The sequence below is a fragment of the Ictalurus punctatus genome, chromosome 6 (assembly GCF_001660625.3).
Source record: "Ictalurus punctatus breed USDA103 chromosome 6, Coco_2.0, whole genome shotgun sequence".
Taxonomy (NCBI): domain Eukaryota; kingdom Metazoa; phylum Chordata; class Actinopteri; order Siluriformes; family Ictaluridae; genus Ictalurus; species Ictalurus punctatus.
The window spans coordinates 5,441,946-5,464,023 of record NC_030421.2 but is presented as its reverse complement, the minus strand read 5'-3'; the positions used below and the strand labels follow the sequence as shown (position 1 = coordinate 5,464,023).

Below are 22,078 nucleotides of genomic sequence, written 5' to 3'. Positions count from 1 at the left end.
GCCCTGATGGAAATTTCAGAAGAGAGTGAAGCACTGAAATGAGAAATAAAAGCTTGTTTTATTGCTCTTTATTGTACATTTCATGAGATACGTTTCATTTCACAGAAAAAAAACAAACAAAGAAAAACACGTGCCTAAGAGTGTATGTGGCTTGAAATAATGGCTACCCATCCCTCCACTCAGCCATTTTCCACACCGCTTATCCTACACAGGGTCGCCGGGAATATGGAGCCTATCCTACAAGCTGGGGGACACCATGGACGAGGTGCCGACCCATTTCAGGACACGTTCACACACTACAGGCAATTTAAAGATGCAAATCAGCCATGTCTGTGGACTGGGGGAGGAACCCGGAGTGCCTGGAGGAAATCTAGGAAGCATGGGGAGAACATGTAAGATCCACACACACAGGGTGCGAGGCAAACGTGCTAACACTGAGCCACCGTGCCCCAAAATAACGGCTATATTAAAAAACAAAACAAAAAGAGTTCATGCAGATTCTTAATCTAGAAACTAACAATTTATCTAACAAATTTATTCATGCGCAGGAGCTTTAAAAAAAAAAAAAAAAAAAAAAGTGCTGTTCAGGAAAATCCCATCAGTTTGTGTACATTTACATATAAGGAAAGTCTCTCCTGTGGACGTAGAATACATGATCAACTTCAAATCGTATAACTGCTGATGAGTAACTGCGATTTTATACGCGAATGCGATTCGAAACATCCATTAATCAAGGCAAATAAGACAAAAAGTGCACCAGGTTTTCACCATTTAGTAGTTGTTTTCGGCTCTCTGCGAACTTTCCTTTCATGGAGTTTTGTAGGCGTGGCTAAACGGAAATCAGCCGTGCCATGAACGCGCTTAGTCGTTTACGGCTGTTTGGAGTTTAGGAACGTGCACGTGTGAGAGCGAAAATGTAAGGCCTGTTGATCTTTTACAGCGATGCCATCAAAAGAGCTCGGAGTATTGTCTCGTACACGACGCTCGGTAATGCGGAAGATCAGAGATGCGATGACGATTTGCATATTCATGATTTGTGTCCCGTCACGTATTCGGGGCATAAAGACGAGTCAGAGCTCGGGCACAGGAAGGAGGCTGAAGGCCCTGATGCAGTCCAGAAGCCATGATGAAGGAGCTGACCACACTTTGCCCAGACGGACCGGCCCGGGTCTGCTCGAGCTCTGCGGCTCGTACAGGATGTAGTGAGTGCAGAGCGCCTGATCCGAGTCGGGCCGAGCGTGATACGCCGCCGCCGTTACCGTCTGAGTCACGTCGCTGTCGGCTTTGGGCTGCCGGCTGAGCAGCTGGCCTCCTCCTGCCTTCACCAGCTGCACCAGCTCGTCTCTGGGAGGCTTGTGGAAAGAGCCGAGCAGGTAGAAGAAGCAGCCGTTGAAGAGAGGAGGCAACTGTGGGCAGGAAATAAAGCGGATAACTGAATAAAAATTAAATATAGATATATTTTTATTAAGTCAGCCAGACCATCACCTGAATGCTTCATTTTGTGTTATTACCTCAGGGCAGAAGACGTGAACAGAATGTAAGCGCAAAGAATAGAAGGTTGAACGTTGGTCAACGCATTCGGTTTTTTTTTTCTCCCCCCTAAACGACTGTGCTCTTTACTTTCTGACCCCGTTCCCCATTCGACACATGCCGCACCAATCGTCTGCCTCTGGCCTCGCTCTTCTTTTCACCTAAAATATGTTTCACGGTCTAGCAGGGCAGTGTGGGAGGGGAATATTCCCTGATCCATCCAGCAGGGAAAGGATGCAGACCCAGCAAAAGTATTTCAGCTCATCGAACTGAGCACTCGAAAAAAAATTAGAATCGATCGACGTGTGTGTGGGGGGGAGCCAATCACGTGCGTTTATGTAAATTTATTTAGCTGAAGGCACATCATCAGACCAGACCCGCGCCACAGGGCTAGAGAGATTAGTCTGTGACTCGAATCAAACGAGGTAGCGTGTCGCAATGTTCGTATCATGCACGCCTCCACGTTCCTTTGTTAGCAACAAGCTAGTCGGCTAACTTGTGATGAGTGAGTGTATATTTACGTCCTCAAATCCCTGAACTGTACGTAGAGTCAGTGTTATATATGCAACAAGCGGATAATATCGGTATGTTGACTGTTCTGAAGCTAATATTGAAAAAGGTAGGGCGGACGCCGTAAGCAGCCATGTTGAACCCGAGGCTGAAGAGACCGTCCCTGGTTCGCGAGTAGGAATTCCGAGTTCAGGGGGAGTTTGGTTTGAAATTGGACACTGTGTGGAAATTACGAGTCAAGGCCTTCAGTCGAACGCTGCGTAAGCCAGTGTGCTACCAGAAAGCCAGTGTATAACAACGTAACAAAGCCAGTAGTGTCATAAAAATAAATAAAAACACAAAGTAAATACAAAATAAAATGCTTATTAAATGTATTTCCCATCTAATATCTAATTCAAAGTCAGAGGTAATGTGAATGTGGGCTTATTCTGCCTTATATATCATATTACATTATAATTGTACAGGGACGCTTCAAATTGTCAATCATTTTTAAATTATTGTTGTTCATGTGTTGGTTTTGGCGTTTTTTGTATTTTCTTTCATTCTAAATGTCGAGTTGCGATCGAGATTTTTCGACCCCCCGTTGCGAATCAGGTCGATGGTCAAAACGTACAGCCTTTCACCTGTTCTGCGACGAACAGATCGAACGAAAGCGATTGAAGTAGTGCGACACGACGAACGCTTCGAGCAGTTTCCCCCGAATTCAACTGAAAACGCAACTTTGTTTCCATCTGTTCGTCGCAAACAGCTGAAAGTCTGCACATATTGACAGTAAGCCTGATTTGCAACGGAGGTCGAATCCTTTTGATTATGTATCCTTTGATCAGCTACGCCATCTTTTTTTGTTGAGCAACGGAGAAAGAAGGAAGGAAGGAGAACGGACACGGCGTAGTGAAGTCCAACGTATGCGACCCTTTTCGGAGACTTACTGTACCGGGGAAAGGGGCCCAAAAGTGAGAGCGCTTTCTGGTGTCTTCGCACGTGAGCGTTTTGGACACCGGACGTGTTTCCCACAGCTTGGAAAGCGGGGAAAGGACAGAATGCGAAGGACTTGGATTGGATTTTTTCCTTGCCTGGGAGGAAAAACAGTCTGGAAGAGCTCGGGAGTTGCACTGCTGCGTGAGGACGGAAGCTGTTTGACTAAGCGACTCATTTTCCCGGGATGAGATGTAAGTGACTCTCTAGCTCTCTCTCTCGTCTCACACTACGCTGGGAGTTCTGAATAACAAGGTGGCGCTATCGTCTTCTGAATGCGCGCCAACGCTAACACGTGCTATCGGTTCAGTAAAGCGGGATCATGGAGACTTTTTCTCCAGATTTTCACTTGTTTGAATGTTTAGTGCTGATTATATTATGTTTAACTATGTAGCTTGTTTCCGGATAACTTATTTTGAGTGTCTCGTTCCATTTAAGTACTTGTGGTCAAATATAATTGGTCTAGCAGGGTTTTCCCTTCTGTTTAGTGGAACATTTATTATTTAATGGTTATTATTTTGGGGGAGGGATTATTAAATGTATTATTAAAAAAAAAAAAAAATACTGTATTTTGGTTCCGAGTGCGTCGTTTAATGTCTTTGAGTCGAGTTTTCTAAAAGGGAAAAAGTTTAAGGTAGTGACTAGCTCACTATATATTTCTTTAGCGGAGGCACAACGCGCTATTGTTTATTAGTTATTGAAGTGAACGTTCTAGTTAATTATTCGCCGGTAAACAGGGACCTAACCGGTCAGCTCGCTGTTCAACAGCCGTGAACCTGGAGTCTTGTTAAAGTGCTTAAACATTCTCTCCCTATAAAAGGTAGGGTTACAAGTATAAAATATATACAACTGAAATAAAACATGCATTAAAAATGGCTCATTTTGTATCGAAGTGTATGTAAATTGCACAGTTTAGAGCGTGTACTGCTGTAAACACTAGCTAAATGATCATAAAATCAGCTCCAGACTGCTTTCGCCTCCGGGACGCCGCTTCGTTCTGGTCCAACATGTGGGGAAATATTCCTTATTAACTTCAACTCCACAGGCACTAAACTTACACTTTCAGGAAGTACGGCGATGATCTAAATCTCTCCGCTGAGCCAAAAAAAAAGTGCTCCTCTCGGGAGGCGACGCTTTACTCCGCGAGATTCATCGTCCCCGAGGGAGGAGTGAAGCTTTCTAAATGACCCCCCGGTCCGTACAGCAGCAGTAATAAAAGCCGAGACGCCCCGGGGACGTGAGGACGCAGATGCTTCACGTTGACGTGAGATGGCATTAAGAGGACGGGGACGGGGTGTGCGCCGGTGTTATTACGGCTCTCTGTGGACGCTCACGGCTGTCGGGAGTTCGTGATCGTGTCGGCGTCACTCACCAGACTGACTCTGTTCGCCCGAGCCCTCTGAGGACCCTCGGCCACCTCGAACTCGCTCTCCTCTATCCGACGGCCCTGCTGCAGACACTCCGCCAGCCCTGAGATGGAGACACACAGGTGAGGTTTACGTCCGGAAAATGAACTGAAACGCCAAAAATAAATAAATAATCAAGGAATTTAAACCCGGATACAAAAAAAAAAAAAAAAAAAATTGGTATTCCTGCTTGGGGTGAGGTTGAGGAGATAATTTTATTATTATTATTATTATTATTATTATTATTATTATTATTATTATTATTGTATTAGTGCTGCTTTCAAACGTTAACCCTATCGGAAGAAGAATCCGGAACAAAACAGAGACCCTAAAAATAAACGTAAACCTTTTATTATCATACTAATTTAAAAAAATCTTTTTGCAAGTGATCAACAAATGTGCAGCGTAAATAGTAATGCAGTAAAATCTTGTTTTATTCTACGTTTACGTTCTCCTATTGATGATCCGATCCGTTTCCGATCTCGACGTGGAGCGACTCTCGCCAGCCTTCTCTTGGCAAACTCTTGGGTCTCATCCGTGGTTTCAGACCGATATCGGTTCGACACGTCCTTAATTATCGTCCTGTGGATCTGAGGGTAAATCGAAACCCTTTCCTTATCTCGCACCTGCACCTTTAACGCGACACAGCCACAGAGGTGAGCGTCACTTCAAAAAGATGCCATTAGATCTCGCTGTATTTACTCAGGAACAGCAGGAGAAGGCTTTCAGCGCAGACACAGACAGCACTAAAATGCAGATAACTGGGTTCTTTTCAAACAAGGACAAAGCAGTGTTTTTCTACCTCTAGAGGCAGAGATATGATGCTTTATGGGGGAGAGAGGAAAAAAAAAAGCCAGGTTTCCATTTTCTGATTTCACAACCGTATGCGGCGGCCGCTGAGACACATTTATTGTACAAGGCCACTCAACAAAGGCAGCAGCTGCTATTGCGACTGCAGAAAATGGCCATTACCTGCTTTTTCCATCTGCTGTACTCGTTTACATCCATCAGGTAGTGTTATGCTCAGACGGCCCTGGTTACACAACTCTGTCACGTTCTTAAAGAAATGTACACGTTTTAAAATGCAGTGCTGGAAACGCAGCTTCTGTTCTGCTGAGGACGGGGACGGGATAAAAACTGCTTTGCAAGTACATTTAGAAAAGACACCAACGCTTTAAATACTGGTGGTGTTACTAGGGCCACAACGTCGTTACGCGACTCCCTGTCACCCCCGCGACGTTACGCGACTCCCTGTCACCCCCGCGGCGTTACGCGTCTCCCTGTCACCCCCGCGGCGTCACGCGACTCCCTGTCACCCCCGCGGCGTCACGCGACTCCGTGTCACCCCCGCGGCGTTACGCGTCTCCCTGTCACCCCCGCGGCGTTACGCGTCTCCCTGTCACCCCCGCGGCGTTACGCGTCTCCCTGTCACCCCCGCGGCGTCACGCGACTCCCTGTCACCCCCGCGGCGTTACGCGACTCCCTGTCACCCCCGCGGCGTTACGCGTCTCCCTGTCACCCCCGCGGCGTTACGCGACTCCGTGTCACCCCCGCGGCGTCACGCGACTCCCTGTCACCCCCGCGGCGTCACGCGACTCCCTGTCACCCCCGCGGCGTTACGCGACTCCCTGTCACCCCCGCGGCGTTACGCGACTCCGTGTTCCCCCCCGCGGCGTTACGCGACTCCCTGTCACCCCCGCGGCGTTACGCGACTCCCTGTCACCCCCGCGGCGTTACGCGACTCCCTGTCACCCCCGCGGCGTTACGCGACTCCCTGTCACCCCCTGTCACCCCCGCGGCGTTACGCGACTCCGTGTCACCCCCGCGGCGTTACGCGACTCCGTGTCACCCCCGCGGCGTTACGCGACTCCGTGTCACCCCCGCGGCGTTACGCGACTCCGTGTCACCCCCGCGGCGTTACGCGACTCCGTGTCACCCCCGCGGCGTTACGCGACTCCCTGTCACCCCCGCGGCGTTACGCGACTCCGTGTTCCCCCCCGCGGCGTTACGCGACTCCGTGTTCCCCCCCGCGGCGTTACGCGACTCCCTGTCACCCCCGCGGCGTTACGCGACTCCCTGTCACCCCCGCGGCGTTACGCGACTCCCTGTCACCCCCGCGGCGTTACGCGACTCCCTGTCACCCCCGCGGCGTTACGCGACTCCCTGTCACCCCCGCGGCGTTACGCGACTCCGTGTCACCCCCGCGGCGTTACGCGACTCCCTGTCACCCCCTGTCACCCCCTGTCACCCCCGCGGCGTTACGCGACTCCGTGTCACCCCCGCGGCGTTACACGACTCCGTGTCACCCCCGCGGCGTTACGCGACTCCCTGTCACCCCCGCGGCGTTACGCGACTCCGTGTCACCCCCGCGGCGTTACGCGACTCCCTGTCACCCCCGCGGCGTTACGCGACTCCGTGTTCCCCCCCGCGGCGTTACGCGACTCCGTGTCACCCCCGCGGCGTTACGCGACTCCCTGTCACCCCCGCAGCGTTACGCGACTCCCTGTCACCCCCTGTCACCCCCGCGGCGTTACGCGACTCCGTGTCACCCCCGCGGCGTTATGCGACTCCGTGTCACCCCCGCGGCGTTACGCGACTCCCTGTCACCCCCGCGGCGTTACGCGACTCCGTGTCACCCCATCAACCCCATGTAAAAACACAGTACATTTGCAGTCAACATTTTTCACTGTTGCTGCTCAAACATTTCATTTCAGTCCTATGTAATCTTTTTTTTTTTTTTTTGCCAGTTAATATTCTACACATTTTATTCCCAGTTCCATAAAAACGCAAACATTATCCATTTACCACGACAGAGAGCAAGAGTGCCGCGTCTTTCAAGCAGAAAAATCAAGTTGTTAGAAGAACACCAATCGAAAGATTACCAGCGTAAGACGAGGAAGGGCTTCAGGGGTGTCAAGACACCTACGTGACTCTCACTCGTTCCAGATTCATATGCTGATCGGCTCATCTGCTGTTTTAACTGGGTGGAAAAAACAAAAACTGCTCTTTTGGCGTATTTTTGAGTGAGAACTCTTACGAGCGTACTCCGACCTTAAAACGTGGCGCTCCTACGCAAAAACGCGTTCGAAAGTGTCTTTAATAATTGCAGGTTGAGGTGAAAAGCTTGACCTACTCGCTCTTTACACTCCTGAAATAAATTCCCTTTGCACCAAGCGTCATGCTAAGGCTAGCCGTGAGTGCGAGTGGCCTTCAAACGAAAATGAAATCTGTAAGGTAACCATGCGTCGCCTCTACGTCCCCCACAATCTCCTAACCTAATGGAAAACTCCGTTAGAGATGAACATTCTGCATGCCTCCGTGGCTGAGAGGCGCTCGGTCATTAGCGAGACAGCAAACGCAGCCACAATACGAGTGCGATCTCCATCTCCAAAACTGCAGTGTCTGTAGTGCACCGGCACAAAATCACACCTCAGCACCACACACACACACACACACACACACACACACACATTCCTCCACAGCAGTCATCAGCTGTAATTATGTTTCTTCTGCCTCTTTAATTACAGCTTTCATTTCCCGAAACCCTGTCGGGCCGGAGACTCTAACGCCTCATCCCGGGGTTAATCCGACTCTCTCAGGACGTTCGGGCCGGCTCGTTAGCCGAGCAGAAAGGATCCATTAGCATATCGGCTAATTAGATTTGCCACAATGAGGACTGTGTGTGTGCACATATGACCCCAAAAGCCTGACGTGCATAGGCATAGTGCAAGCACTTCTGAGCCGTCGATCACGATACAGACGGCGGATAACCGCAGGAGCTCGTGCAGTGACGAGGCAGGACAATCGAAACACTTTTGACGACGAACATCACGTCCTTGTACCCAGAACGATGTTTATCATGGATCCGATACAATTTCTTCCGTCCTGACGTCAATAAGTGTTTAAAAATATTACCGACTCTATGGATCTGTAATTATCTATTACTTCAGATTGGTCTGGCACAGAAGGACACCGACTGCATTTTAAAAACGAATGACTGCACAGCTCTGTTCCGCGAAACCGTTTCACCTTCTACCGCGCCACGGTTAAAGATGATTCTGATGTTGCATGTGGAAAAATGAACTCGAGCTCTTGACCCGTCTCGACGTGAATTTCATGCACGATACCGCCGATAGGATATCGGCTGATTGGATAACTGCATGAACACACGCCTTAGGTTTCCGTTATCGCTTGATTAAAACGTTCAACGTTATAAAAGTCCGATAATCGAAACTTAACAATGACTCTGTGTGTGTGATCCATTCCGACCCCTCGGAGCATATAACCAGCATATAAATAGCCTGTGGCCTTGATTAAGTTGAAATATTTATGATGATGAATAGCCTACTTTATCATGTTTAACGTAGCCAATCAGAGCAGTTCTGTGGGACAGTACTGATTGTAATTGGGTAAGTGCGTCTCTCAGCTGCAGCGGAGATGAGACTCGCAGCGTCGTCGGTTTATTAAATAAATAAATAAATAAATGCGGATCTGAAAGTATCCGCTGCTCTCTGAAGCCCCCGCTGCTGCTTAATGCACGCTTTTCACATTTTATTTAATACGTGTTGTTGAACGTGAACGTGCGAGCACTCGGCAGGACGCTCGGATAGTAAAGTGAGTTTGTAAATATTATATTTCCTCGCTTATCGGTACGTCGTTCTTGAGGAACTGCTACATTTTTTTCAAACACTTAGACACCCCTCACATTTTTGTAAATATTTGATTATAAATTTTCATGCGACGACAGACAGACGACAGTGAAGAAATGACACTTGGCTCAATAGGGTTTAGGTCTGGAGACATGCTTGGCCAGTCCATCACCTTCACCCTCAGCTTCTTTAGCAAGGCAGTGGTCGTCTTGGAGGTGTGTTTGGGGTCGTTATCATGCTGGAATACTGCCCTGCGGCCCAGTCTCTGAAGGGAGGGGATCATGTTCTGCTTCAGTATGTCACAGTACGTGTTGGCATTCATGGTTCCCTCAATGAACTGTAGCTCCCCAGTGCCAGCAGCACCCATGCAGCCCCAGACCATGACACTCCCACCACCATGCTTGACTATAGGCAAGACACACTTGTCTTTGTACTCCTCACCTGGTTGCTGCCACACACGCTTGACACCATCTGAACCAAATAAGTTTATCTTGGTCTCATCAGACCACAGGACATGGTTCCAGTAATCCATGTCCTTAGTCTGCTTGTCTTCAGAAAACTGTTTGCGGGCTTTCTTGTGCATCATCTTGAGAAGAGGCTTCCTTCCGGGACGACAGCCATGCAGACCAATTTGATGCAGTGTGTGGCGTATGGTCTGAGCACTGACAGGCTGACCCCCCACCCCTTCAACCTCTGCAGCAATGCTGGCAGCACTCATACATCTATTTCCCAAAGACAACCTCTGGATATGACGCTGAGCACGTGCACTCAGCTTCTTTGGTCGACCATGGCGAGGCCTGTTCTGCGTGGAACCTGTCCTGTTAAACCGCTGTATGGTCTTGGCCACCGTGCTGCAGCTCAGAGTCAGGGTCTCGGCAATCTTCTTATAGCCTAGGTCATCTTTATGTAGAGTAACAATTCCTTTTTTTCAGATCCTCAGAGAGTTCTTTGTCATGAGGTGCCATGTTGAACTTCCAGTGACCAGTATGAGGGAGTGTGAGAGCGATGACACCAAATTTAACACACCTGCTCCCCATTCACACCTGAGACCTTGTAACACTAACAAGTCACATGACACCGGGGAGGGAAAAAGGCTAATTGGGCCCAATTTGGACATTTTCACTTAGGGGTGTACTCACTTTTGTTGCCAGTGGTTTAGACATTAATGGCTGTGTGTTGAGTTATTTTGAGGGGACAGCAAATTTACACTGTTACACAAGCTGTACACTCACTACTTTACATTGTAGCAAAGTGTCATTTCTTCAGTGCGGAAACATGAAAAGATATCATCAAATATTTACAAAAATGTGAGGGGTGCACTCACTTTTGTGAGATACTGTGTGTGTGTGTATATATATATATATATATATATATATATATATATATATATAAATATAAATATAAATGTGTGTGTATAATTATACACAAAACAGAATGTCAAAAAAGAGGAGAAACAGCCAGTATTTCAGGAGTTTATAATGTCCCCCCCCAGTCGTCGTCCCCCCCGGCACATGAAAGAATATCAGGCGAACACGCGGGTGCGCCGAATGTCTCGGCTCGAGTGGACCTCAAGTAACAAAACCCAGGACTGCTGAAATTCCCATTCGGCGCTAACGTCTAACAGGCGCGACAGGTCCAAATGAGAAAATATAGCGAAACTGAAAGCATTATTCAACAGGAGGGGAAAAACATGACTCACTCTTATTAAGCGGAAAATTGTTCCACAGAGCTGCTGTGATTTATAGGACACTAAAGGACACCAAGGTCCACAGTGAACCCGTTACGTCCCTGGATGTATTTCAGCTTTCGGCTTCTCTCTCGCTCTCCATAGTAAACAAGATGGAGGGACTGGGGTCTGTGGGGTATTTTGCACATTTTGTGTCAGACAGGTCAATAATAAAAGCACGGAGTAAAAAACGAACCGAGCGTTGCGTTTAGTGTTTTTCTTTCACTACCAAGGCTTTCAGACATCATTTTTTTTTTTTTTTTTTTTTTAAGTTGTTTCAATGTATTCAGCATGTTTGTGCTCATGTTCGAGTAATCAAGCTGTTTGATATTTTCCAAACATGTTCATAAGTGTAAAAAAAAAAAACCCAGAGCGATAAACCAAGATAAAAACATGACCATGAAAACATTTTCTGGAAATCCCGATCTATTTTCTTATCGATCCGTCTATCCCTCCATCCACCACCGGAATGTAAAACTAAGTAAGCAATTTTGAAGATTCTGTATAAAATATCCATTTAGCAGCGTCCAATCAGAGCTAACTGTTAACCTTAATGTTTTTATTAAATACAAAAAATAATAAAATACCGGTGTATTGTGCCACTATTTCCCACAATATCAATGTTATATTGTCGTATTGGTAGTGTTACTATCCTGATCTTACATCTGAAGGTTAGGACCCAGCAGCCGTTGAGGATTCCCTGCAGGACGGTGAGGGTGGAGGGCATGGGACCATCCGGCACTACCACATGTGTGACTAGACAGAGAGAGACAGACACAGAGAGAGAGAGAGAGAGACACACACACACACACACAGAGAGAAAGAGACACAGAGAGGGAGAGAGAGAGAGAGACACAGAGAGACACAGGCAGAGAGAGAGACGGACCGACAGAGAGAGAAAGAGACACAGAGACACACAGACACAGAGAGACACACAGACAGACGGAGACACAGAGAAAGAACGTGAGTGAGTTACAACAGATACAATAACGTACAAAGCCTTTGTTTTCCCAAACGCTGCTAAGAATATAACATGACGTGTCATTTTTCGTGACGCTTCCTTGGGCGTTTCAGCTCCGTCTCACACGTTACGCACAATGACGAGGTCTTTACGACGCTGCCATAGAAAGCCATCAAAGACTTTCCGCTCGCTCCTTATTACATGCTCTTCATTATATCTTAAAGCACAAATGTGTGGTAGTTCAAAGAGAATTTTTTTTAATTTTAATTAAACCAACGAAAAACAAACGAAATGGAAGTACAAAAGGCACACCATCTACGCCCCCTTACCCCCTCCCACCCCCCGGTTTATTTTACTTTCCGATAGTCTGGCGCTTTGCGCTCTGCTTATTTTTGATTTATTTATTTTTATTAAAACTTTCATCTAACGCTGTGTGAAGTCTCCTGAGAGGAACATCGTAATAAGAGCGTCGCGTATGAGGGGAACGTTTGTAATTATCCTCGTCGTGCTCAAAGTGGATGGCTTACACGCTTAAAATGTTCAGTTACAGGGAAGAGAAAGAAAGAAAAGCACTCCTACTGATGAAACCTCCTTCCACGACGTCGCTGTCCCTGAAGTGACCGAGAGGAGCGACGACTAAAGCGACACGTAGAGACCGAACGATTCCTCAAACAGCTGAACGAAATGCAACATGAGGGGGTTTTATTCCACTAACGCCACGCCAGTCCGACGATGATTACAATTTTTTTTTTAATTCGTCAAAAGAACACCATGTCGTACTTATCCGTTTCTGCTTAGAGTCGTACCTGCGCTGGAGAAACTCTCGACTCGTCTTCCTCGCAGGACTCGAGCAGCTTTGGCGAGCTGGTTCTGCTGATCCGCTGTCAGTTTACTACCGATCAGAGTGGCCTTGACATCCTTCTTCATCAGAGCTGGAGACTAGCGCATGAGGAAATGCATACAGAACATAAACGGCCAGTCAGAAATGTAACATTTACAGAAGTTTTTTTCTGTTTTTTTTTTTTTTTTCTTCCCAGTCTCAAGCAGGCAACGTGTTCACGGCGGTCTGCTTTACATCTAGCCACGCCCACGAACTTCATAAAAGCGGGAGCTCAAAAAGAGCTGAACGACTGAACGGTGAAAAAGCGCTCCCTGAACGTCTTATTAGACGATCTGCATGGAAGAGTCATCAGAAGGTTGCAGAAGTCATCATATGGCGTGTACAAAACATCTAGATAAGCCAGAGGTATTTGGGGGGGGGCGTTGTGTCACAGCGAGTATCACTAAACAGATAGATGAAGGACTGGAGGAAAGCGCACCTCCTGAATAGTGATGCAGCTCAGCCACTGCAGCTAGTCGGCTAACACGAAAACACACACTAACTCTCCCAACTTTTAAAGGGCGCTAATACTTTTTGTCCTAATTAAACAGCTAGTCTGATTTGCCTTAATTTACGAATTTGTTTCGGAATCGTTTTCTTTAAAGCCGTTAAATCACAGCTTGAGTTGCGAAAGTTTTTTCCGTTCTTGTGGAAATGATTTACGAATAAATTGCTTTGTAACCGGTTTGATAAACCAGGCCTGCTGTGTGTGTGTGTGTGTGTGTGTGTGTGTGTGTGTGAGACTTGTCTGTACCTTTGACAGATTTCCTGGAGAGCTCACTGGCGTGGTTACGGAATGAGGTCCCTCAGGGACCAAACTTAGGACCTCTCGCATTTCTGGAGTCGTGGCGTAATCAACAGGTCGAAGACCAAATATATTCCTGTAACACAATTTACTTCATTTAATACTGCTAGCATTTTATAACCATATACGTGTGGGGGGAAAAAGAAAGCGCACCCGTCTTCAAGTCGACTGTTTTTACCGATCGGTGCCTAAATAACAATCGTGTGGTGCTCACCAACTTCTATAAACAAACAAATACATCGGATTATTCCGCACACACTTTGTCAATGCTTCTGCGCACTTTTCTGCGCCTGTACGTCCTGATTTGTTCAGTTCCGATCAGACAGATTCAAAATTTCAGGCGAAATAGCGTTGGAATCACTCCAAAACGTCGAGGTCGATTCAACGAATGGCCGAGTCGACTCTTTTCGGGATCGACTCCGACGTGAACCGGAAGCAGGATGTCGATTTACTGACTTGATGCACAAGATGAATTACGCGACGTAGCGTTTATCGCCGCTACAGAGTCAGGAAGAAAAAAGCTTAGCTCCTTAGAAGCGATTATAAGAAGTGAATCATTTCGAAGTGAATCATTCGTATAGCCTCCATACATGCTGCAACACAGAGTCGTTTTGAAGTACGATTATTCGAGACAGTGTTCGCTGTCGATCCGTCGACCCTGCTCGTGTAAACTTACCGACTTGTACCGGTACCAATTTGTATCGGTTACTCGTAGCAGCCCTGGTAATAATTACACACAATCTGCTATTACATAATCAAACCCGGCACAGTCAAATAACGCGTGATAAATCCGTCGTGTCAACGCGCTCGTGTTTGCTAGCAGCTAATGAGAGGAGACGGAGAGGAGACGTCCCTGAGGGGAGATTTAAACCGAGCACGACTCATCGGAGGACTGAAAACGACGGAACGCTGTTTGTTCAGATTAAGTGTCAATATGCAAATAACACCTGGGGGACAATTAACAGCTCCACTGGACCGTAAAATATATCATTTGGATTCATGAGGCGCTGGGATTCTCCCCTTTTCAAAACCGCACAAACCTGGAACAAGCGGCGTGAGAAACGTGCCACGGATACGCTGGCAATTTACAGGACAATATCCGTTCTCGCCAACAAACGAGGAGGAGGAGGATTAGGATCTTCTAGTGATACCACGATTTCTTTTCCGATATGGCGATCAATGCCGAAACCGGCGCGACAATTTAAGAACTTCACTAAAGAGCGTGGTCCATATGAGGTATGTGTACTCTCACACCGCTCAAACATAAATCACACACACACACGCCTGAGACGTATCGATGCAGATTAAACACTTACACGTCCCAGATGGACCTCGTGTTTATATTCATGAAAGAGAAGTGTAGTGCTGTGTGTGTGCGCGCTTTCTCTGCACACATACAAGTCTCTCTACTAAACACAAGAACAAAATCTATCACACTCAATGAATTCTCTCATGAGCACTAAGTACTTCTCTCCCCACACACACTCACTCTCTCTCACACACACTCTGCTGTAGCAAGCAGTGAGGATTACTGCAGAGTGGACACACACACGCACATTGCTGTAGCGTGAGCAACATGGATCGGCTCAGCGAGCAGTGAGGATTACTGTTGGATCCACACACACACACACACACACACACACACAAACAATCCATTACAGGCCTGACTCTGGTTAAACATGACTCCAGGCCTGTTCTCTCTCTCTCTCTGCGTGTGTGTGTGTATATGCTCTCAGAGAAGAATAAAAGAATAATCAGATTGTTCCTGACAGTAGTGGATTGGCTTTGTGCAGGACGAGCAGGACAGCGTCAGTGTCTCTGAAGCTCCGCTGTGGACAATCAGGAGACAAAAGAGCTCCAGACAAAAGGGCGAGCGTTACTGAATGAACCCAGAGTCCCACTGAAAGTGAACCGACCGCCTAAACTACACACACACACTCGGTACATTCAGAGAGAGACATCATTAATGTGACCAAGCTGGAATCATCTACACCTAAAGCTGGAGGTAATCAGGAGGCAAACAAACCATTAAAACTCTTTTTTTTTTTTTTTTTTTAAATTACATTTCACCCCAAATAATTTCTATATTTAACTAATAATCACTTGATGTGGGTAGTTTCACAAACAAACAAAAAAAAAAAAGAAGTCATAACACAACAGAAAAATGCACAGAAATGTCAACAAGTCGATATTCTATGAATATGCAAACCAAACCCCGCCCCCTTTTCTGGACCTGCTTTGCATATTAGAACCTGATTTTAAAAATCTGAGTTCGTTTGGAACAGGAACAAAAAGAGCCAACCGAAAAGAAAAAAAATTCTTCTAAAGTTGTAAGATTAAGTTTAAGAAAAATCTACTTTTTATACACATATATAGCATGTTTATATTATTCGAATGATGCTTCTATGTAAATGAACTTACAAATGAGACAGCTGAGCAATTGAAGGGTAAGGGTCTAATCGTGAGTGTGTGTGCGCTTACAGTACAGTGGTCGAGGCGCCGTGCTGAAGCAGTAGTTTGGCGACAGAGGCGTGGCCGTTCCTCACGGCGTCGTGTAGAGGAGAGTCGTTCTCGTATCCGGGTGTGTTAATCAGCGCCCCCTGCTGGAGCAGCACTTCCACTACACCCATGTGACCCAGGTTACACGCCTCGTGCTGAAGACATGGGGGGCGAATGTAATTCAGTACACACACATATACATACATATATATATACACATACATACATATATATATATATATACACATACGTTATATATATATATAAAATATATGAACGTATATAATGATTTAAACGCACAGAAAAATGTAATGTCACTAACAAGCGACATTTTTTCCTTCACATTTAAATAGTGTGGATTTGCTGTTAGTCTTTACTGTGTGTCCTGTTACGCTTTGCATTAGCAGCAGTGACACAATGAAACATTACAATGAAATCATCATCATAATAATAATAATAAAAAAAAAAAAAAAAACTCTGACATGTTTGAAATGGTAGATATAAGTGCGTCTGAGCTCTTTGCTATTAAACTCAGATTAAACGCATCATTTACACCGAACCTCCCGGGGCGAGATCCAGACTGAAACACCAGCTTCAATCGCGAAGCAAAAAATAAATAAATAAATAAAGAGGCAACAGTTACATTCAAGGAGGTATTTTTAGAGAGGTGTAAATGAAATGTGGAAAACATACATCACGGGAATGGTAAATTAAATGATATAAGTGGAGCGGCTCGGCTGAATGACGACTGAACGGAACGAGAGAGAGACGGTACTGACCAGTGGGGTCCAGCCGGCGTGGTCCTTCAGGTTGGGGTCGGCTCCCTGCTCCAGGAGCGCTTTCGTCATCTCCACGTCACCCTGCACATCATAAATCCGCTCGTTTTTAAATTACTCTCACCGTCTAATTTATACACTTCCACGTATTAGACACCTAAACTACAAGACCTGAAGTGCATACTTAAACAAATCCAATAAAAACACAGACCTTAATGGCAGCAAGGTGCAGAGGCGTCTCTCCTTTATGGTTCCTCTTCATGTAGGCGGGGCTAGTCTGGCTCCTCCCAGTGGCAGGAGAGCTCCCTGAGCTTTCCTTCCCTTTCCTTTCCTCTACGGATTTTTCAAAAATGCTGGAAGTCTCTGAAGACGGACCTGATCTCGTCCTCCTCCTCACCCTCTGGCTCGGAGATCTGTCTTGTCTGGGATGCTTCGGCGTGCTCTGCGGACTTCCACCTCGTGGTTCGGATCTTTTCGGAGAAGAACGAGGAGGCTGGAGCTCAGAGAGCGCTTGATCAGGTGTCTTCTCTGTCCCGTCTTTCAGGATGCTCCTCCTGAGCACTCGTTTCTCACACTGAAGAACCTCCTGCTGGTCTTCTTCAGCGCTTGGACACTGGAAGGATACCCTCTTACCGCACCTCGCCTCGTTCTGCTTCACCGAGTCCTCCACCGGATCATCTTTCCCCAACCCCCACTGCTGGTTCACGGCCTCCAGCCTCATCTTCTTTTCCTTACTCGGAATCCTGGTGCCTCGTATCTGCTTCCTAACGACGCGCTTTCGTTTCTTTCGTCCCGTCATCGTCTTCTTCTGCTCAGCCCCTCGTCTCACCCTGGGAGGTGTGGAGGAGCCTGAATCCTGGGAGGAGGAGGAGGTGAAGTTGAAGACGGACAGGACGCCGGAGTCGGAGCGTTGCGGTGCAGACAGATTCGAGTCTGCTGGGTTCTCCGCTCGACAGCGCACTTTACGGCTCTTCGGACTGAACCAGATCTTAAAGTTCTTCTTCTTGGTGAGGACGGAGGATCCCGGCGAGGGTGCTGAAGAATCAGCAGGAGGCGCTGAAAAGCAGCATCAATCAGTTTATAAGATGATGTTCATGGAAGGAGTCTCCACAGTCAGAGGATAAAGCTGTAACTTTAAGTTTAATCCTTTTTTTATATATATATATATATATATATATAAACTATTAATAAATATTACAGCAAATATGACATAATCCAAAATGAACCAAACAGAACACTCCAAGTAAAAATAGAGACGTCCAAAATGGGGGAAAAAAAAACACTTTAAATACCACAAGAAAAATTGTATTTCGCCTCTAGAGGCCGCTCTCGTACCGTTTAACGCCCGCAGACGCTTCTCAGCCGCTATCGCGATGGCGCGACTGGGAAAACGATCGGTGTGGATTTTTGCCGATAGCCGACGGTTTGAGCGATCAATCGGTCAACCTCTAATGAAAGGGTTAAGTACTGACCCCGAGGACGCTCTGTCTCTAAATAAACACCTACACGCTGGTGTGTGTGTAATAAAGTGCAATAAATGTACACAGTGCTTAAAACCTTGACGACAACATGGCTGTATTAGCATTGATTAACCTTGTAGAGGTTATTTCACGACATAAAGAAGGAGAAAATATAAGTGTGTTATTAAAGAAAAACGAAATATCTAGCTCCGGAATGCGCTCGCCGTGTTAAAAATCCGCCGCCCTGTCCGTCTCTGAGGAGAGCTACGAGCTAAAGACCGCCGTGACTAATTGCATCACGTAATTACAGTCATTAGCAGAGCGGAATTTTTCAGCCCGATATTTGCATATGTGGGTTTTTTTTCCCCGGCAGGAACGTTCAGGCTGAGCCAGATAGAGTTCAAGTTCCCATGTAATTGTTGACTGTAAAAAAAATATATATATATATAATAAATTTTAATTTCAGTGGCTGCTCGGTGCTGTGACGCGTGATTAACGACGGATCCACGTTACGACGTCTGATTTACCCGAGCACTCGGAAGGATGGAGCACAGCCTCTAGCTGCAGGAAGAGCTGTGTGATGTTACTGATCTGTCTGTTGATGTGGACGTCTTTCACCCAGGAGGGACTGAGACACACACTGCAGCCGTCTCCCACCCGAGGACCCGCACACGACCTGGACCAACACACACACAACTAACTGACAGACACGGAGATGCACATAATTCTAACATGGTGTGTAGTTGGTTGTAATACAGTGTGCTGTCGGGTGTAACAGTGTTGGGTCAGTTGTAACAGTGTATGGCTGGTTGTAACATGCTGTGATGATGGGATGTAACACAGTGTGTCATCAGTTGCAACATCAGTTATTAGGTCGGTTGTAGCATGATGGGAGGTCTGCTGTAACATGCTGCGACATGGGATGTAACATGGTGTGTGGCTGATTGTAACATGGTGTGTCATCAGTTGTAACAGTTTGAGTGTGTCATAGGTTGTATTGGTATTATGGCCGATTGTTACATGGTGTATGGCCGGTTGTAGCATGGTAGGAGGTTTGCTATAACATGCTCTGCTGGTGAGATGTAACATGGTGTGAAGTTGGTTGTAACTCGGCGTGTTGTTGGTTGTAACAGTGTGAGGTCAGTTATAAAGTGTGTCGTTGGTTGTAACATGGAGTATGGCTGGTTGTAACACGGTACGTCATCAGTCTTAACAATCTGAGTGTGTCGGTGGTTGTAACAGTATTATGGCCAATTGTTACATGGTGTATGGCAGGTTGTAACAGGGTGTGTCATCAGTTGTAACAGTTTGAGTGTGGCGATGGATGTAACGGTATTATGTCCGATTGTTACGTGGCGTAGGGCTGGCTGTAGCATGCTGGGAGGTCGGCTGTAACATGTTGTGAGGTGGTATTAACCCACCTGCACAGTAGATGCTCACAGGCTCCCAGACACACCGGCTCACTCAGGATGTTCGAGCTACAACAACAGTAAGTTATTCTTTCAGAGCGTACAACAAACTGTAAACAAAATAAAAGTAAACAGGAAGTAAACAACGTGCAAACAGCTTCGGCAGGTTTCTCTCTTTTACTCTGTGCAGAAAAGGAAGCATTTAAGACACTTATCTAAGAATAAGTTATAATTTATAATGTAAATCTAAAAAAATTTTATAAGGGGAGAAAAAAAAAATTAAAAATAAAAAAATTACAGGATTTTTATCCAGATTACATTTCCAAACACTGACAATAAATAAATAAACATCCACTTATTTTTAAACATTATAGTCAAGTGTTTTGCTCTATAACTAGAAATGTGGAAAGATTATAATTATAAGGGGCAAATATTATGAAAACAAGTGAATAATATGCACGCTCAGCAATTACTTAGATAACTTGGCGCCGAATTCCAAATACATAACTGTTAATACATGAAGTGCCCTATATACGGTGTAGCAGTGATGACGTCATACCCTATTTAGTGCACCTGTGAAGTGCACAGGGAGAAATCTGGGACCGAGCCCAGGACTACTGTCTCTCCGTTGCTATCTGGGAAAAACTTACCATTTAGAGCACAAAAGTAGCTTCCGGAAATGTGCCATGGCCTCTCGAGTTTTAACCCACATCCCATTATCTGACTCTGCTCCAGGATCGGAAGCCATGATGGATTTAAAAAGTAAAAGCGAAAACTTGTTTTTGTTGTTGTTTTGATCCGCAGCTCGGTGCAGCAGCCGCTTCCTAGTTTTCAGCTCCCGCCAGTATCTAAGCGGGAAAGGGGCGTGGTTTATACCCGCGTATCGGATTGGTCCACACAATCGCGAGGCGTGGTTTCAGTGCGCTCAGCTGATTGGTTGGTTGATATAAGAGCGGACTAAGAACTTAAACTTTGAGAGAAAGGCACCGAGGCGCATGCAGACAGATGGAGAGCGATAGACAGAGAGACACAGAGACACAGAGGCACAGAGGCAGATAGAAAGGGAGAGATGGAGAGAGATGAACAGAAAGACAGAGACGGACAGACAGATATATAGACAGGTAGACAAAGAAATATAGAGGCAGGTACAGATACAGAGGCAGATAGGTACAATGGCAGATAAACACAGAGGCAGGCAGACACAGAGGCAGGCAGACAGATAAATACAGAGTTACAGACAGATGGATACAGAGACAGACAGACATTTTCGCAGTTGCAGCCAGTAATAAAGCACGAGGGTTTAAATGTGCTCTCCTGATCTTCCCGGTTTAATAAGGAGCAGAAGTTTCATTATGTTTCTCACCAACATTATTGCTGTTTGTACAGAAGTAACTTCCTAGCTGGCTGGGATTCACGAAGAAAAGAGTTTCACTGTGCTGTCATGTACGTGTGTCAGTCTTCTTCTTAAAGCAGTACTTTGGAAAAGACACCAACACAAGCCTCCATCTCGGTGTGAACTAGAGGAGCGCTTTTCTTAAAGGTGATCAAACATGTAACAGTGTACATCAGTATTACTAAACCAGCTTATTCTCTTTCATCGACCTCCAAATCAGATGAGAAACCTTTGGGCAGTCGATCTGTTCTAGCACTTTCTCTAGGGGAAAAGCACAGTCTCAGTTCGTCTCGTTATCTGGCCCTGTATTCATTCTTTAAGTAGTGTTGTACATCCTCTTTCTCAGAGGTACATGGTGGTGGTTTGAACATTAACGAATTTCCTCCTAGACCCCACCCCCACCCTCCAGCAGCGTCTTAGTCTCCTAACAACAAAGGTGTAGCGCTAATCAGCACATGCTAATATTAATTTGTTCTCAAGAAACATAATGAACTGTACGTGTGTTGACTTCTTAGCTATAATGAACGTATCTACCGCTATATCATTTATAACTACAGATAACCTCAAGGTTAATACACACCTATAAAGAAAGCTGAATTAGCATGCTAACTAGCTCTACAGTGCTTGTTAGGAAAGCTCCATCTAACAGTGTTTATAATGCATTTTGTCTAAGGACCAACCCATAAATCTAATTGAAAAACTGTATAAAATATACACATTATTTTTGTCTTTAAAAGTGTACGTCAGAAGAGATGCCCGTATTTTGACAGCCTCCTGACAAACCTCGACCTTACAAACAACTGGTCTATACATTGTTTTCCGTGCAGGACGTCTGACACGTTGTCTTGTCAGGAGGAAGTTTATGAGCAGCCCTCGAACTGTAGGCTACAAGGAGGAAGATCAGATGATCAAATCAGAAAGAAGCGAGCGAACGCGTAAATTAGTGAAATAACGTTTCGAGTCAAGATTCAAGAACTTTATTGGTGCACAAACGACGAAACTGTAGCCGTTTGCTCATTCGAGAAAAATAAAGGAGAAATAATAACATGTAAAAGGCTGATTGTGCAGGACATTGGAGTAAGATTAAAAATGTCCGGTT

At 46.0% G+C, this 22,078-nt stretch overlaps 1 protein-coding gene across 1 annotated transcript; it reads right to left on the bottom strand.

Annotated features, from left to right (window-relative positions):
• Window positions 1-55: 55 nt before the first annotated feature.
• On the bottom strand, window positions 56-20,469 carry bard1 (BRCA1 associated RING domain 1). The gene is made up of 11 exons (XM_017470903.3): window positions 20,237-20,469; window positions 19,599-19,655; window positions 18,705-18,853; window positions 16,929-17,773; window positions 16,721-16,801; window positions 15,924-16,096; window positions 13,392-13,518; window positions 12,564-12,696; window positions 11,460-11,552; window positions 4,388-4,485; window positions 56-1,406 (listed from the first exon to the last, which is right to left on the bottom strand). The coding sequence occupies exons 1-11, from the start codon at window positions 20,332-20,334 to the stop codon at window positions 1,071-1,073; spliced, it is 2,190 nt and encodes a 729-aa protein (XP_017326392.1). The 5' UTR covers window positions 20,335-20,469; the 3' UTR covers window positions 56-1,070.
• Window positions 20,470-22,078: the final 1,609 nt, after the last annotated feature.